Source organism: Haliaeetus leucocephalus, unplaced genomic scaffold (assembly GCF_000737465.1).
Source record: "Haliaeetus leucocephalus isolate CR32 unplaced genomic scaffold, Haliaeetus_leucocephalus-4.0 Scaffold536, whole genome shotgun sequence".
NCBI lineage: Eukaryota > Metazoa > Chordata > Aves > Accipitriformes > Accipitridae > Haliaeetus > Haliaeetus leucocephalus.
In genome coordinates this window covers 3530635-3550256 of record NW_010972972.1, presented here as the reverse complement: position 1 = coordinate 3550256, position 19622 = coordinate 3530635, and the positions used below count along the sequence as shown (strand labels likewise).

General features: G+C 40.4%; 1 protein-coding gene across 1 annotated transcript in view; it reads right to left on the bottom strand.

The window, feature by feature from the left end:
* The window catches only part of TENM4 (teneurin transmembrane protein 4), a 348544-nt gene that overhangs the window by 141451 nt on the left and 187471 nt on the right, over window positions 1–19622 (bottom strand). Inside the window, exons 9-11 of the mRNA XM_010576571.1 lie at window positions 13776–13877; window positions 9010–9204; window positions 4566–4766 (exon numbers count right to left, since the gene is read on the bottom strand). Coding sequence (XP_010574873.1) covers window positions 4566–4766; window positions 9010–9204; window positions 13776–13877 — 498 coding nt within the window. The remainder of the gene's footprint in view (window positions 1–4565; window positions 4767–9009; window positions 9205–13775; window positions 13878–19622) is intronic.

Here is a 19622-nt window from a genome sequence, read left to right as displayed (position 1 = left end):
GTGGCCAGAATGAGTGCTGCAGTGCTGGTAAACCTGAGGAGATGGATGGTCTGAAACTCTGTTCCTGTCCCAAATGACAGGCACTCTGTGCCTTAGAATGATGCCCAGTTGACATGAAGGTTCAGGGCATGAATCCCCTGTTCTCAACTTCAGGATCCCTTTGGATGTGCCCAGCCACTTCATTCTTTTCTTTGAGATGACTGCTTGTAGCATCTGCATTGACCTGGTAGGTGGGATACTCTCCCAAGAAGTGAGAGATCACATCCAATGCTTTCTCAGACTGAGGAGACATCTGCTGTATGTGCCACAGAAGAAATTTAGGAACTTAAGGGAGCTTTTCAATAGACAGCTCTAGACTGTGGTCTGTCTCAGAAGTTGAGAAGTTCTCCACAACACAGTAGTAAAGTTAGTAGCTGCATTTGGTTAAGGTATATCATAAATGCCTAAATATCTTTGTGATCATAGATCTTAGTAACGAAGTTTGGCAACAAGTCACTGGTAAGCAGTATTTCCTCCCTGTCACGGAGGGGGAAAAGGGCAGTCATAAAGTCAAATGACATATCCTCAGAAAACACTGTTAGCAGCAGAAATGATGAGAGAAGCTATGAATAGGATCAAACTACTAGATTTCATGAGATATGGTCATGTAAGCTCAGCCTCAGTCTCTGGTCAGGCATGCTCTCTTAGCCTTTTCAAAATGTGATGTAAAACATCACAACTTCTAAATTCTTTACTGAGTCCCAGCTTCCAGTTCCCAACTCTTACCATTAAATGTAGAGCTCATGATTTTATATCTCCACTGCCAATTTAGGACCAAGTACTATTCCTATTACTACTCTTCTCCAGTGTACTTTTAAGGGTCTGAAGTACTGCACTGGATGTCAACTATGCATAAAGTGAGTCATTATGAATGAGTGATTGAGAAGGAATCCTTATCTGTATGCAGGTCAATGTACAACCACTGTCAACTGCCCAGAAAAAGTCAGTATACTCATTACACAGAGAACATAATTTCTATGGCTGCTTTGTATTATCAACTTTCCAATGATTCTAGTGAATATCATGCATGTCAAGATGTCAACTGCCAGAGAACAGTGTGAAAATCACTGACTTAAATTTGAGGACAGCGAAGGACACCACCAGATGACTTAATTCCTTTAAGAATGATTTTGTATCCAAGCATAATACTGTTTTGATGGGCCTGGGAATGTACTCATGCATCAGTGAGATCCCTCTGGGAGACGGTGCATTCCCCAAATGCAGATAACCTGACTCACCTATTAATTTCATTGCACTCAGCAAATATGTCTTATGGTATGTGGTTTATTGCCTCTTGATTAGCCAGAAATACTTGCTTCAGTTTAAATATAGTTTCAAGACTGAGACTATATCACATATTAAGTTCTGTTTCACACTGCAGCACAGGCCATTTCCCTCTTCTCACTATACTCAGACAGTAAGAGGTTAAGAGAGCTGCTCTTTAATGGCTTCATTAGTTGCCAGAACTTGGAGAATGAAGTCCTTTGCTAGGGCTCATTAAGAGGTGAAGGGAGATAGCACACCAAAAGCCTGGGATACAGAGGATCTGTGATGGCAGGCCCTGGAGAAAAGGGGTTAGGATGAGTGGTTCCTTAATTATCTTTCTTGTACTAAGCATTGCCTTGGACTTTTTAGCTGAACTGGGTTATAAAGGACCTTTTTGTATTTGCTTCTGCAACAGTACTAAGATGCAAAAGGGAAGGGATTTAATTCTCCCATGGAGAAATCAAAACGCCCCTTTTGCTGCTCAGTACAGGTTATCTCTGGACTTACTCTGCACATTTCTCTAAAAGACTTTTTTTATATTTGGGAATCAACCAAAAAAGAAGTGCGTACTGAGGGAAACGGGATCCCAAGAAACTGTCCCTTGCATGAAAGGGTGAAGCATGTTTAAGAAGCATTTTTGCAGACTGAAACACCTGAGGTAGTATGGTAGCAACCATATCTCAAAAAATACTGGGAGTGTGCCCCCACAAAAAACAAAAACCCCCCCCCCCCCAATATCATTACTTCTTCCTACAATGCAGTGCACAGTACTATTCACAAGAAATGAAAAAAGAGAATATAATCAGGAAACAGAAATTTCTGTAGTATTATTATCTTGTGAAAAACTAAGGGTTTTACCCAGCAACCTGTGTTTCTCTAAGGTTCCTGCTAAAGGCAGGTGAAATCTACCTACTTAGCTGAAAGACGGAGTCTAAGGTTCAAAGAGAGTCTAGTTTTACTTACTACGTATAACAATCCACAGACTTTCACTTAGCTGCTTCCATGCTGACTGATACCTTCTAAACAAATACCGCATACAGCATTTTAGATAGGTATTAGTCTTGACTTCAAGGTGTTAAGAGCTGGAAAACCCACTGTGCCTCCTCATATTTTATTCTGGGTTTCCTGATTATGCTGTTCTCAGGGTCTGCTTCTCAATGTGGTTTACAGAAGGGGCTGTCCTTGGCACTAGCCCATGTAGGCACAGTCCTATAGATTTCACTGGGACTGAACACAGTCCTAACTGCTTTGCTCAGCTGAGGCTGATTTAAGAAAGTACTTAATTCTTTCACTTAATAATTCTTCTGTTCTCTTTGGTCCTATTTTATAGGACAATAAAAATCTGGCCCCTTCAGTCCCTTCTACAGAACCTCCAACCCAATGGGTTGGGCAGTACGTTATTATGTGTACTAACGTGCTTGCTCACTCTATTTTAATCATGCAAGAAGGGTACCATGCATCCTGTGAGTAAATCTGTCTTTCAAATCAAGCCATCAATTCAGTGGAAAGGTCCGAGTTAGAAATGGAAGTTTACAGATCACCTTAGCTGTGATTTTAGCTGTGAGGCACAATAACCTGAATGTTACAAGCAGCTTGGTGAGGAAAAAGGTCTTGAAATGATGCTCAAGTTTGTCTCAAATAACCTCACACTGCCAAAGAAAGTTTGCACTAGATGGATTTATAAAAGCAGTATAAAGAAAGCTTATAAATCATCCGTACATGACCCTGCAGGTTAACAAAGGGAAAGTGAATTCTGTTTGCGTGTAGAAATGAACATTTTTCTAAATCCATCCCTGCAATCCCCAAACCTCCACATAAACTCAGAATGATGACTCAATTATGAACTATGCTACAAAATCACTAGAAATACACTACTACCTTTCCCCTTATGGTGGTCTTATAAATGAACGTATAGAGTATGGAATTGAAGATGTTAATATGGGGAAAGGAAAAGCCTGACACCAAATTTATCTTCCTATCAATGCAGGAAAGCTTCCCTCCCTACATCTGCAAAAGTTTTGATCAACCTAGTTTTAGCCCCAGGCAAGTAGGCCTCCTCTTTTGCTTATTCTTCAGCCCAGTCAATTTTACTTTATGACAAGCTTTCTAACACCTAACCTAAATGACGATTGTTGAAAAGGTCTTTTTATATACTTTGTACCAGTTTATTTGGTTTGCCCAATCCTTGGAAGTTACTCTCTTAAAATACTTGCAAGCAGTTGCCTGATTTTCTTTACACGTGATAGCAATTCCTCAGTGAAAATATTGTTTACGTAATTTTTCTACTATATCCACTCTCCTAACAGGCTTTCTTTTTTTTGTCACTTTGCTGAAAATTCATTTCATTTCATTTCATTGCCTATACTAGGCTGCCCTGGATTTTTGGCCTAGTTCCACCCCAGCTGTGTAAGGTAAAGAAGCTGTTATTGCTGTGGTCTCTTGTTTGTGAGCACAATATACAGGACAAAAGCCAAAAGACTAATGTTCCATAGGTTCTAACTAGTACTATAGCATTTCTCAGTGCGGCCTCTAAAAGCTAATTGCATTTGGAAGAAAAGGCTCCTGAATAGTTTTTCTTTAGCCTTCATTTCAGATACTTGATGCAGATTTTGAGCAAGATGCCCATTCAGCTGAGGAATGAAGGAAGGTCACAGTTCCAAACCTCTACACAAAACCACCCATAAAAACTTCTCTTCTTGGTAGGTGCTTGTACTATTAAATACTTCTACCCAGTAAACTTATTTTTTACTTGATAGAGGACAGTGCTTACAGTCTTTTAGTATGAACCTCGTGTGACACTCATTGTCCTCTAGTTGAGCCTAGAAAAGCACAGCCTTTGAATTCAGAAGGGAAACGAGACCTGAAGGATTGCCACCTCTTCCTTCTTGTTTACAGCCACCTAAAGAATATTTAGTCATCTCCTAAAAATCAAAACAGACCCTTTGGTGGCTACTGGGATTCATCAAGCACTAACACCAGAACAAGCAGTTATATGTAGACCATCAGTTACATTCATAGCAATATAATGAACAATAGCAAGCCTAGGTGGCTTTAATGGGGTTATTTATTGTATTACTCTATGCTCAGCAATGGAAGCAGAATTATTTATGTAGTTGAGCTATGGCATTTCTGCTTCCAGTCATGCCCTACATGTGCTTTACTGGAACACATTTGTAGCATTCTTTTTGCAGATCTAGGTCTGAATATTTTACAAAGTTTAAATAAAATAAAAACCAACAGTAAGTCACCGCTGACGTTACCGATTGAGCAATCGTGTCCGGTCCAGTTGGGATCGCAGCTGCAGAGTCCAGTATCTGGGAGGAAGGTCCCATGACCAGAGCACTGGTCCAGACAAGTGGCTCTTGGGGTCTCACAGTTTGTTCCTCCCCAGCCAACTGAACAGTGACATTCTCCTCGCACGCACACGCCTCGTCCCGAGCAGGTAGGATCCATGCAGTCCACTACATGTGAGAGGGAAGAGCAACAGACAGGGAAAGCAAATGGGAATTTCAGAAAAAAAGCTAACAGACTGCTGTCTACACAAACTTGTTTATATAGTATCTCAAGGCTCCAACCAGATATCGAAGCCCCATTGTGCATAAACGAGATGCTTCATGCAAGAAGACAGTGTCCCCAAAAGGCAGTGAGACCTAAAGCACTTACATGAAAAACAGATAAAAACTTAATGATGAAATCCATTCTTTTATCCAGGCCTACACTAATAAATGATCTTTCTAGTAAGAACAGGCTAATATCAATTAAGAATAGAATAAGAATAATATTCTCTTGCACACATATTGTGCCTCCATTTATTCTATTAGAATAACCTAAATTACTATTACTAATGAATTCAAAGCTGAGTTCTAGTTTTCTGAGAGAGAATTTTACGTAAAGATTCAGCAGAAGCTGATGTCCTTATTCAGCAAAATACATGCTTAAATCGAAGAATGTGCTGAAATCTATACAGGTTTCACAGACACATAAATTTCACGTTAAACATCCTTAGACAGTTTTCTGAAGTAAGGATTAAAACAAAATCTTTTTTTTTTTTTTATTGGTGTTCTTTTGGTTTTATTTTTGATCAATTAATACTCTTTTTTAAATGTTGGGTTTTTTTTTTTCCCCAAAGAGGCACTTTCCTAACAAGATTGGAGACCATTCAGTTAGGTGCACAGTATAGCAAAGTGTACCAAAAGACCGAATGTACTGCTGCCTGATTCCTGAGTTATGTGTTTTGTAGGCAACTGTCAGCTCCTCTGCCCACGGGGGAATTTCACCCAGCAATCGAAAAATACAAAACGCACCAGACACCCTTCCAAAGAAGGACTGGAGGAGTCGATCATCTATTTATATATAAAAGCTTATAGGACAGCCTAGAGAAATTCTTCCCGGCTCTTGAAACGGTGTGTGGCAGTGCCCTGGGGATCAGCGACAAGTGTCAGTCTGGCTAAGCAGCAAGGGGAAAGCTGTCCACCTCCTCGCTCGAATACAGACGAGCAGAACGCGGCCACCGCACACGCAGCAGGTTTGCAGGTCATCCTCCCCCGCCGCCCCGTAAAAGCTAATAAGAATCCCAATGACCTGTTTAAGATCCAGAAACCTTAAAAGGAAACACAACAGCTGCTCTGATAATTCCCCGGATTCTCAAAACGTTCTCAGTCTGACAAGTAATGGCTCAGCAATTACTATCTCGAGGCATGTGAGAGCATTTTCTGTTTTGTTTGATTCCCGGAGCCCTGCTCATAGCTGGAACAATCCTCGAAAATTGTAAGAGGCTGGAAAGGATGAGTCTATAAATCTCCTTCACTGTTAGCGAGCTGGGAGCTAGGGTGCCAATTTTAGCATGAGACCCTTGAAGCCCTGGCCCTGTTCTCTCTCAGCAGTAATAGGTACGAAAAGGACTACGGAACGGACTAGCAGCCTCGTACGTTCTCAGCAGATGGTTTGAACATAGAGAACAAAGATCACAGGCTAACTGACAAGAGGCTACCTCCAGGCAATTAATCATCCCCTCTGAAGGTCAATTGGGAAAAAGGTGAGTTTTACAAGGGGCTCCATCACAGGAGGCAGACAATCTGCTATCTCAGCTCTAACACAGACGATTATAGGAGGGGAATGTGCATGTCAGAACCCCCCATTTATCATAATCCCAAGGCCATTTTTCATGTTGAAATGAGCCCTTTCAGAAAATGTCACACACAATGGCTACTTTAATCTCAGCCTCACTAGCTGTATCTCTTTAGGCTTTCTGCACCATCGGAATGGCCCTGGGACAGGATTACGGGCTTCTGCTTTCTTCTTAATCAATTGCTTAGTGGATTTGGAGTACAATGGTATATTTTTAGGGAGTTCTGCTTGACAAATTTAGCTGCTCAGCTCTGGGAGAAGCAGAGATGGGGAGTGGGGCAGGAGGGCAGAGCTGACAAAATCTAGTATACTTGGAAAAAGAAAAAATAAAAAAAAAAAAGTTTTGCATATATCTGTGTTGCTGCTTGGAAAATGTCCTACATGGTCTAATTCCTGGTTGGAAAATGCCCCATTTATAGTTTAGCCTTGTGCAGAACCTTTGCCATGGAGATAAATCATGCAGCATGCAAGGTTAGTGCCTCTTCTACACTTTCCCCCAATATGCTTCATGCTTCATTGGTCACACAAGTTATTAGGCTTATTCAGTACCCAAAGAGTAACTTCTCATTTTTCACTGCTTAAATTTGCTCCCCTCCCTTTAATGTCTCGCTGGCTTAGCCCATGCCTTATAAAATATGGGCCAATAAACTAAGGAAGCAGAAAAGAAAAACTCATGTAAGATTGTTGGCTGATGTTTTATAAACATTGCTGAACTTCTATGGGGGAAAAAGAAAAGACAGAAGAAACCCTGGAATGAAAACCCATTATGAACATGGACTACACAGTGAAGCTACGAGAACTGAGAAATAATAAAAAGTAATCAATACCAGATGGTCCTTCTTAGAAGAGAAATTAAAAAGTAAAAGCAATTTAAGAAATAGTATAAATCAACTTTTTTACTAGATCTAAATATATATATATATATATATATGTCCTCAAGATTTCCCACATGGCATATTTCTGAGTTACTTCCCCCCCCTTACGACACAATACAAATTAAGCCTCGAATATGAAAAACAAATGCATATTTGGAAAAATACTAAACAGCTCATAAGAAAAATCATGTTCTCTTTGTTCTTCATTCTTTTTCAAGTTTTTACCTAGTGGGACTGACACTGTCCCCCGCTACAGTGATAACATAAAATAACTGAGTAGAGTCTAGCTTTTCTGCTTTAAATGTGACCAGGGAAAAAAGGTTCCTGTTAGAAAAAGGGCAAATCTTACTCTAATTTACACACATTAAACACGTCTGCCTAGAGGCAAATTCAGGATCTTTTCATTTATGTTTATCCAGTAAAGATATGATCTAGTAAATATGAGGACTACGGAGATGCTTTAAAGATACTTCAGTAGTCACCATCTTTGGGTTTTGCATGCCCCACGGCTTCATTGAATTGTACTTTCTTAAGCCAAAATGAAGCTTTCTCAAGAGATGGCTTATTGTTATAAAGCTGATACTGTCTTCATCTCTAACATTTACTGACACTGAAGCCATGTTACATCAGAGATGTCCCACTCCAATACATTTAATGCATCAAAAGAATTGCTAGATTAGATGCCATTTGAACGTCTGACTCCAATTCAGCCTATTTTCATTGTCTGTAAAATAAAGCCATTTCAGATAAATCTTTATCCTGTATACATGAAGACAACCGTAAATTAATTCAAACCATTGTGATTCTTATACATGTATCAAACGGATGTCTTCTTAAAACTATCAGGTGGTGTAGAGGCCTTACATATGCATTTGTAGAAGGGTAATTTAAACATAATTATTTATCAGGTCATCTGCATAGAATTTTGAGAATAGTTTTCAAAAGTGTTGAACATTATTCTTTAAATCAAGCACTTTTGGATGTATTTTTATAACTACCTGAATGATTTGCGCACTTACAAAACTGTCCACTTTTTCATTTAGCAGTAAGAAGCAGTCACAGACTCGGTAAGATAAAGGTTTATGGTGGCAGGTGACTTCCTACACAAAAAAGATTAAAGATAAGTGCTAAAAGACACTGTATTTCTGAGCCACAAATCTAAATGTAAATGAAAATGTTTGGGGGCTAATGTGAGAAAAAAGCTGTGGAAGAGCCATTAAAATAATATCTGATTTTGAAGCAGAGTTTAATTCAAGTCCTGAGCATTTCTAAGCTTTTAAAGCTGACAAGAATCAGGGACTTTCTCTCACACGCCACCATTTTGTGTATGTAAGCAACTGAAATTGCTTGGCATAGCATAGCAGAGAAGAAAGCACTGTAAAAGTAATTATACGTTTAGATGTGTAAATGGAAACGATGCTTTAGTAAGAACATTTGAACATATGATTAGATGTTCTGGTCTTTCAACTAGATTTGTCTATCTGAAGCATTTGATGGCTTTTCATCCAATTATTGAACAAATATGATAGCTAACGACAAGTTATTACAACATATCATTTTTATGTTGCATCCATCTATTGTATCTCTAAGGTGCCTATTACTGTTCTGTTTAAGTGCCAGTCCTATTCTGAATTGCCTCCATCCATGTAATTATATAACGACAATCAAAGCAAAAGGCTAATTGAATGTGTCTCGCCAATACCTTCTTCACAGCTCTCGCCTTTGTATCCTGGGTTGCAGATACAGGTCCCCATGATGCACGTGCCATGGTTATTGCAGGAGACGTCAATGCACTGGTTCGTCGGGACATCACATTCTGCTCCTTTCCAGCCGCTATGGCACAAACACCTCCCCTTCATGTACTGCCCATTTCCACTGCACAGCACTGGGCAGGATGCTGGGGACAGATAAGAGAAATCACGTGAAAACACAACTGTACATGGCTCTCACCTCAAAAAAGAGCACAGGAGTCCAGCATGGGATTTATATTCTTCATACACAGTCTTCAGTGGGTATGTTTTTCTTTTCTTTGCCAAAACAAATTATTTTACGTTGATGTCACCCAGCTGTTAACTGTATTCTTCTATGACTGTTTAAAACAAACGAACAGTGCTCTTGAGTTAGAATTATCTCCTTGCTTTTTGTCTCTGATACTTTTTTTCACTACCTAAACTCAGAATTTTATTGTATTCTGACTTTTCAATGTACTGGTGTCTTCTTTCAGCAGCACCACTGACTTTAGATTGCTTATCATTACCCCGGACCTGCTGCCAGACTTCGTATTTTCCTTGACACCGCCTCTGCTGTGGACTTCATGCTCCCCTGTTTTTCTGTTGTAATTCTCAGCTTTACAGGTTTCAGTTGCTTTGCTCAGAGTCCAGAACGCCACGTTGAGACTATTTCCCTGATTTAGCTCATGTCATACCATCAACTGAATCTCCCGCCCCCTTTTTTGGTTATCACCTCTGCCGGACTCCATTCATCATCAGACACAAACTGGCCTCTAGTCTTCCCAAGCTCCCTGTAATAAAAGTTCTCCAAATCTATCCTCTTTTCTTTGTATCAGTTTATAAAAGATTTTTTAATTGTCCTTGTTTCCAGCAAAGTCGGCTAATTCTCAAGGCCAACCAGATACAGGATTTCTGCCCTGTGATAAAGGGGACAAGAGGAAGATGACAAGCTCAAGCTGTGGCATGATGGATCCCAGGATTAAGCATTTTATGAGCTAAATTTGGAAAATGTCAGGCAGAGGGGGATGGGATGAACTGAAGGATACAGAGCAGGCTCCCCAGGGAAGGACAGGGCGTCAAGGACCAGACCCCAGCCTCCATGACCAAAACTTTGGTAATCGCTGCTCTCTAAGCTTCCTTCAGCTCCTCGCTGATGATGTCTTCTCCCTTTTCCATTCTCCACACCTGCCACCTTATGCTCCTTTTGTCCTCTGTTCTGATTTTTCCAAGGAAGCTGCTGATTTCTGTCCCTCAGAAACAATAGCCTTCCCCTGTTCGCTATCCCTTGAAACTTCTTCTTGCTTAAGCCCTGTTCTCTTCCATTTCATTTTGCTGAAACTCAGCTGCAAGGACACATATTTAAGACAGACTTCTCTTGTTCACTGTTGCACATCATCCTTAGGTGAGAGCAGCTGGGCTTCTCATCTGCCCCTCAGAAAGGCAGTTTATGAACATTTTTATGCAGGACAAATGTGGAAGGAATATTCCAGTCTGCTGCTTAATTCAGCTGCGTTAGGCATGTGATGAATACAATGTACCTCTTTTGCTTTGTTCCTGACTGATTACATGCGGGAAGAGGTATTAACATCGTTAAGGGAACACACTCCTCTCCTTCTCTTCCCATCTTTTCAGATAGTAATCGCACAATGCGCATCCTGTGTTGTTTCCATGTGTCCTTATAATCAAGTCGGTTTGAGTGTTACAGAATTACAGCAACCTCAAGAAAATACAAAGGGTTGCCAGCTCTGACTGTTAAGCCAGTTTGATATGCAGTGAACTATATTTGCCTGACCAAGATAAAAGAGGTTTAGAAAAGAAAGGAATTTGGCAACTGTTATTACTAAGGAGCCCTCTGTTCACTTTAAAGGAAGCACATTGCAGTGGTGCATTTCAAGTGCAGCATTTGCAAGGAGATATCTACCTATACAATACAAGACATAAATTGTTTAAGATACACTGTGTTGTCTACATGGTTCACGGCAAACTCACTCTGTAATTTCACTTTTCAGCTAGGCTGATGGAATTTTCCGCCCCCCCCCGTCTCAAATTGCAGATGCTCAGTAATTGAGCCTGTTCTTTCAAGGCAATGGAAGAGGATAGTCTGCAGCTCTTTTCAACAAGAAGGGAGAATAATTGCCTTTAACCAGTGAGAGCTTGCTGAGAAAGACTTACATGTTTTCTGACAAGACAGCTGATCACTCAATACAAGATCAGATAAATTACCGGCCATCTGCAATAAGACTGGTACTCTACAGAGCCCTCTATGGAGAACACCTTCAGCATAACCCCGAAAAGTGCTGCTGCAAATGTCAAGGCAATGGCAAGAACAAGACCTCCTTTGTAGCATACCGTAATGAATAAAGACAAAAGAGGTTTCTGGATTTTTTCCACTGCTAGTTGTGCAACTCTTTTCCATATATAAAGATATATAATTACTGTTTGATCATTCAGTTTCCAGCAAACAATATCTAAGACGCCAAAATTATAGTAATTCTCTAGTGTGGTTATGCTAGCAACAACCCAAATGCATACCACTTTTCTTGTAAAGTTTAGCATCAGAGAGTAAGATCATTCATTTGTTTACTTTATACAGAACTTTAAAACACCATCTCCCATGTTCAAGTAGGCCTTCAAAAGGTGAAGCAAATACACCTCTGGTGATTTGTTCTCATTTACTTGGTTTAAAATAATTGGTTAATAATACATTAATAATCAGCCATTATTAAAAACAGAAGGGCTTTCTGCTCCACAGTTTCCCACTCATTTGGATGGTGAATTCCAAGGCTGAATTGAAACAAAGGAACATCCAGGAAATCTATGACCTAGAAATCTTCACGTGGGCAGAAACGTGCTTATTTAAGGATTACCGCTCAGTACAGGGACCCATATTCGGCTGCAGACAGATACTGTAGCAGCCTTACACATGCCACAGTTGCTGCCCTCTGAGGGATTTGTAGGTCAAAAGCAGCATCTTAGATTCCCCTGAAAACCAACAGGAAGGCAGCACTGGGGCCCTTGTATCTCACGCTCACAGTAAGATGATCCATTTAACAAGCCCACTGGGTGGAAACGCATACACAAATATAATTTTGACACTCTGGGTATGAATGTGTCTTCCCGAAGGCAGAGAGTAATCTGTGATCCGAACCCAGATGATTCTGAACCAAAAGATAGAGCTGAATAAAAGGTGTTCATATCAGCCAGCGTAAGCACTCCAGTGAAATGGGAGATACTCACGTGGCTCAGCTGAAGGGCCTGAGAAAGCTAGGTATATAACCCATGAAGGGAGGTAAGCTCCTCTGAAAGTGGATTCAGAACAAAAGTTTAAATATTCTGACTCACAGTGAAGGAGCTTCTCCTTCTCCACTGACTCTACAGGGAGCCTTGGGGTGAACAAACCCTGAACTTCTGCCCCTACCTAAAGTTAGGAGGTGTAAGTAGGAATATACTGTGGGAGATGGAAAAAACCCCCTCCTTTTGTCTCCAGCTCTGCAGATTTGAAAAGGAGCTTGGAAATGCAAACCGAGTGTAAGGAAATGCAAACCAAGTGTAACCTGAGTCAGCAAGAAGTTTGACATAAAAGCTCTCAGGGATGCAGATTGCCACATCCATCTTACTGGGCTGTGAACTCTGAAACACCTCTGGGGTTTTAGCCTGGACCACACTGCCTCGGCAGAGAGCTCCCAGCCTGCGGGGTGTGCGGCCCTCCTTATCTCTATCTCTTGGCTGGGCTGCAGTGATGTGACCCAAGCTCAGCTGGAGGGGGAGAGGACAAGGGGTTGGACAGAGTTTAGCTCGCTCTCTTGGGAAGGAGCCAGCCTGCTTTCCAAAGAAGCAATGGGCTGGAGTGAAGGCCTGTGCTCTTGCCTTAGCAAAGCTCCCTGTGTGGGCACTAACTTTTTACACTACCTCCCTCCCCAAATTTATAAATCTGCACTGAGTTTGTTGGACCATTTGAGCCAAAAAAGGCCTTGAAAAGGTTGATGCACGGCATTCTGGCATTTCCCACATGCAACGTTTTGATTTCTTGGTCTGAAATGTGTTCTTACTAAAAGTACTTCAGTTTGTTTTTCAAATGTTTAAATAACCTAAAAATTTCAGGTCAAATGAAAACCCTTCCAAAACCATTTATTAGAAATACTTATCACTTGAGCAGAAAAATGTATTATACTGTTTTCTGGGGTAAACCTCCTTCCCAGTCGTCCCAATGTTTTCACTTTTGGCCAGAGTATCCAGTTCTTCCTGCCATTACTCCACTATTAGCCTTACTCTAACCCTGCCCCACTCCCCACAGCCAGGCTGTCAGTGATCATTCAGAGCTCAGGCAGAATTGCAAGGCCTGTAGCAATGAAAAAGGTACTTAAGTTTTGTATAATCAGTGTCTTAAAAGAAAGTATCATTATAGAGTCACGCCACACAATGATACAGTGCTCTGCTAAACAAACAATAATGCCACATTTGTAAGTCACGTTTTCTAAAGTCGCTTCCAGAGAGAAAATTCCCAAAGTGACATTTTGCCTGTCCATATGCAGCTAGGGGATTGTGCTGTTGCTAAGGTCACAGCAATCATGACTAGTGGCACACAAATCCACAGATCCAACCTGTTTCCATTCTACTGCAGCACCCCCAAGCTGGGTGAGGTGTACTTTGCAAAAGGCACAGGCATGAATATAATTTCCACGAGAAAATTGTTAATCGAAGGGGAGAGGGGAAGAGTTAATCAAGTATAAATTCCTACCTCTGCCACAGTCAGGGCCCAGAAAGCCAAGGAAGCAATGGCAAGTCCCAGACACGCAGTCTCCATTCCCATAGCAATTACTGGGACAATTATCCACTGATTCTGGAAAACAAAAGAGAATTCAAATACTTCTTTAGGCAAGAAAATACCTCTGAATTTGGGAGGGCTCTGGATGGCAGGACAGTTGAATCTTCAAAGCAATGGCTGCACTTGGGGCTGAAAGCATTAGTGTGAGCTCCACTAAACAGTGCTCATCCATTTACAGCAATGGATGGTTCAACCATCCATTAGCACAGAGCGACTGTAAATCCTATGATTAAATCACAGCTGCTCAGCACTCACTAGGCTTTGTCCTCACTCAGTACCTGAAAACTTCTAAATGTCTTTTCTTCCTGCTTATTTTTCCAACCATTTTCCCTCTTTGAATTTATTGGAGAGAAGCAATACACACCATTCCCATGGCAGAACACGCACTTTTGGTCCAATTTTGTTGACGCAGGTAAGTGAACTTGGGGCATTTATTTGTGCCAAACAGAGCTGAGCTATGATAGAAATGTTCCCTGATGAAGTTACTGAACACAGACCCTCGGTTCATCCTGTCTGCCTGTTGAAGGATTATTTCTAACCGAATGCCTTCTGGTTTGTTCTGCAATATTATACAAACAGCCCAGAGTGCTGGGGCTAATATTGTATCTCGGTGGAACAGGGATGGGACTATTCCACGCTTGCTTCTGTTTCTAGTTATCATCTTAAATTCCCTGACTTTGGCAAAAACACTGGCTATTCATCTTTCAAGGAAAGTTAACAGGTAAGCAAAATGTTATCTAGGACTTTTATTTTGAGGACAGTTCAGAATATTGGGGCTAAAAATTATCTTCCATAAAAGAACACAAGCTGGTAAACATTACATATCAAAAAGACAATGAAAATAATAATTATTTTTTTTTACTAAACTGTTAGTGAAGACTGAGTAAATGTGAGTGGGGCTTAGAAAGATGATGGAATAGAGTGGTTCATTCCACACTATTATTTCACATTTCTCTGAGGGAGGTGCTTATCAGATTAAAACTGAATTCAGTTATACAGGAGGGGCAGCAGTGGTACATCTATCTTGGAGTGGGGTGGAAATCTCAGCCATATGAATAATGACTGCGCTTTCATTGGCGTAGTTCACGAGGCCTTGTGGTAGCAAAGATATTTGTAAAGTTCCTGTCGGTGCAAGTGAAGAGAAACAGCTGCAGCAGAGATGTGCAGATTAGCTTCTAATCACAAATGAAAGGAAGCCTGTTTCTGGATGAGTGTTCTCCAAACAACAGAGGTTTCTGAAGGACACTTTAAAGGACGTGATATAATTTAATCATTCATAAAGGGCAACAGCAGTTTTAAATAATAAAACCAGTTTCGAGCATTTATGTTTTAAGTCTTGGCATCAGACATCTTTTAATCAGATAGCTCCATGCAGCAAGGAAGGTACAAGGAAAGTACACGTTTCCTAACACTTAAGCTCTATAGTTAAGCAGATATTCACTTTACAGTGGATGGAAATACAATCACAGCATGCTGTCAACACTTGGGGCTTGAGCTGCCATCTTTATTCCAATCAAATAGCAGCCATGCTTCCTAGAATAAAGAAATAGCAACTCAGGCCTTGTGCATTTATATTGATATTTAGGTATACTAACTCTCACTCAATAGCAGGTATAAGCACAAATCTATCCTGTAAATGAAAAGTTAATATTAGACCATATGTATATGATCTTCAGAACTTTATGATGGTTTAATTTCACTGCTGAAAATGAAAATAAATTTGCTTTATGCATTTTTTCTCTATGCTTTTTTTACAATGTTTATATCCTTCTTGTCTTCAAGAAATACATGCTGAAATCTAGAAAAAAATGTTATTTATTTATACACATACACATACTTACACATATGAAGAACATACAGTGTGTGAGTACTGTGAAACAAAATAATGAGACGGGCAAGGAGATTTAACAGCTCCTGTTGCTGAAAGGATCAGTCCTTCTCCTCTAATCCTCTCATTCGAGGTACAAGTCTAAGCTCCCTCTTCTTGTGCTGGTTCTGGCACTTGTCAGACCCTTCAATGAGTTGGTTAAGCTCAAAAGGTGGCAAAAATATTAATGCAACAGAGAAAAAAAAACCAGTGAACTGTTTTCTACTGCCCCAAAACTGGGAGCAGGAGTAGGGCCACGCTATTCAGCATCAGCACAGTACTTAGACATCTCCTGAAACCTCACCATCACACTGTCATTCTGGGTTGGGGTCTGCAAGCTGTAGCAACACTGCGTAGAGGTTACATATGCATGGCCTTTGAAGTCAAGGGGAATACCTATGTCAGTGCTTGATGCAGGACAGACTCCCAGTGTTATGACACCACCTATGGTATATTAAAAACTTTTTTTAAAAGCTTTTTCCAAGCTTTTGCTTTAAAGGACTAAATTGAGTCCTTGAAAGGAGTAAAATATCCATACAAATTTCTTGGTATGTTTATGTAATATAATAAATAATATTTATGCAAAATAACAACAAATCAAAGCAACATCTAAACAGCAACGTAGCAACAGGCATGGCAGCTGTTCCAAAGTTTAACAATGCTCCCCATCAGCTAAAGGGTAATCTTTGTTACTGGAAATAATATTTTGCATTTATAGTGTGTTTCAGCTGATGTACTTGAGATGCCTAGGACAAGACAGGCAATACTCTGTACACCAATCAGATGTCTACCATAGGTTAAACAAAATGACTCTCGTCCACTATACTGACTATGTATAATGGGATCTAGAAGTTCAGAGTGACCACAGAAATGCAGCATCCCTGTGTTTAGGTAACCAAACTTTCCTGAATCTTAGGGTGAATCCATTTAATGAACTTTACTCCAGTAGTGCTTCCTTTCCTCCTCTGACTAGTTCAGATGTAGATATTGTCATCAAAGAAAGACACCTATAATTGGTCAGCTCCCATCCACAGTGACCAACACTAATGCATGTCAAAAAATATTCATGTATATTTTGTGGTTCGTCTACCGATCTGGCATTTTACTTTGCAAAAATGCAGTGATATGCACACATATCACTTCATATATCACTATCTCTTCAGTCCTTGACTTTCCAGACTCTCCTTTGCAAGCGTGCCCCAACTGCATCATACCATATTGTGGCCAACACAAAAGGAATAAAAAAACAGGTGAATAAAACCCTTTTCACCTTCTTCACTGAAGCACCTCTGTAACTCTTAATTGTGGCCTGAATACCCTATACTCTTAATAATAGAGTAGGCCCTTAAAAATCCCCTCATCCTACTTCATTGTTTTCTCTGATGCTCCTTGTTTTTCTAATATAGCCGAAAGTAACATTTCTAATGTGCTCTCATTTTACACTAGTTCACTTTGCCCTGGAATAACCTGCCTGATAAAGATGAGATGAAGTGAAAAGAAACTCTTCCCTCCCAGTGGCAGGTGCCACTTACCATTTTTTAGCAGTTAAGGACATAAACTTGCCTCGTGAGACTCAGGGCAATTAAGGTCTCTGCACACTCCCAAAAGTTCTGAGAATGACCTCTGAAAAGTGATGAAGAGTCATGCGGTACATCTTTGTCTCAAAGCTGCTCCCAAACAGCTCAAATAGTATTTCCATAAAGGAAGTGTTAAATGAACCTGCTTTTTTTCTGATGAACTCTAGAGCTAACAAGAACAAACAAGGCTTGCGACTTAGGCTTGTGAGCAACAAGTCTGAGAGTTGTCTGTGCAATATTGAGCATGGCCCTATTTATCTTCTTAGGTACTATCACAAACTGGAACTTCTTTTTACTTTGAAGATGGAAGGCATTAGCAAGTCATACTCACTCAAGACTTCCCATAAAAGCCTGTCTTCATCCCAGGACCAAATTTCATTTCAGTGGTTACACACTGTGCCAGTTGGACAGCTGAGTCGATTTTCTGGCCCTTCTGAAATGTACATATAACACATGTACACACATCCATGCACACTGCTCTAATACCTAAATTTCAAACTAAACAGGAGGAGGTGGGTGACTTGGCATAAGAAATTAGGGAGTCATGATGGGGAAACCCTAGAAAGAATGAAGAACCAAAAGGACAAGTTTGCTGAAGCTAAGACTTAGCCAAATTATTATCTAATGGGGCTTAGATGATAAAAGAGAACAAACTCTTTAACATTCAGGGAGCCCCTAAATTAGTGGCACAAACCAACTGTATGTCTTTTAAGCGTGTCCACAGTCAACATAGCTACAGAGGTGACAAACTGTCAATCAATAAATAAAAACAGGTCACTGCAGTTACAGCTAGGTTCTAGTCTCCATTCTACAGCTTATTCTGTAAGCTGTTCATGTAATTATAAGGATATTTTCCAATATATATACAGAATTCCATATGGTGTTTTATGAACAGTGCCATGGGAACTGCTTTAGAGAATCACAACAATGTTTTGTTTTGTTTTAATTGTTAAAGTTCCCTGTGAGACTATGGACAATTCTTTTTTAGAAAGAGATATATGTTCTCTGTTTTCAGTCTGACTCCCACAGCTTTCTCTTGGCTTCCAAATCTCTGAAGTGATCTGATTGACACCAGCTGGTAAGGGCAAAGATTATTAATGAGGGTCAGCCAATGGATGATGCATGATGCTTTCATATGGTTTTGCTATCATGTCCAAAGAGAACATTGAAAATGCAGCTCCCATGCCACCTTTCAACAACCAACATCAGCAAGAGCAAACCTCCTGAAAGCAAACGACTCACGCTGGGGACAGACCTGCAAAACTTGAGGCGGTGTGGCTTCTAATGGGGACTGCGGAAGCTTGCGTATGGAAGTAATTGTCCTGCCAGCTTCAAAATCTAATTAGCAACTGAAAAACCAAGTCATTTCCTGAATAAATATTGTAAACATCCAGATCTCCTCTGAGAGAAGGAGTAAATGACATAATGAGACACACAGTCTTCAGATCCACACTGTCTCATTTTGGAGAATGGTACAGAAATGCCTTGTCTGCCATAGCAGGTATTCCCTACCCTAGTCCAGCCTACCTCACTCAGGAAAAGGAGGATGTACAACAGTGCTTCTAGATTCCTAAAAATGAGAGATGGAAAACACTGATTAACTGTGAAAGCCTAGACTTCTCCAAGAGCAAAATTCTTCTGAAGTACTCTTTAAGGTCCTTCCCACTGAAAAGCTTTAATTATCAAAGCAGAGAAAGAAACAGGTCATGGTCTGGAGCAAACCAGCTTTACTTCACGCACCATGTTGACTTACAGCTGCTGAGGATACTCTGGGATTTTTGCCATTTGTCTCACGGGACTTCTTTCAGTACGAGTAACCTCACAGCTCCTAGATTTTGAGGGAAACTTGGCTGAAACCTTTATCTCCTTGTTTGTTTTCCCACTGCAATCACTCCTCACCCTGTGAGAAGCTATAAACTGGCATGATCCTGCCCATACCCATAATAAGACTTCACACTACGCTATCTTTCATTTAAGGATATCACCGAGTTCAATAGGAAATCGCTAATTGCTACCATTCCCATTTTTTTAGGCTGGTAATCTCAGGCATAGACAAATACACTGTTTGCTTCATATCATAAACTGACTCACGTGACAGCGACAAAGCTCCCAGGCTAATGGTCTGCTCAGGGGACCACTTTGCTGCTGACAAAAAGCCCTGTGAAAGCCAACTCTGCTGTGGTGAGCTCTATAAAGATCTGTCAGCCTGGCTTACAGTTACCTACATGAATTACCTTTATCCAGATGAAATACAATCAACATATTAAGGAGGTAGACAAATTGTTAGACTCTTGATGGACTTCTTTTTTATATACT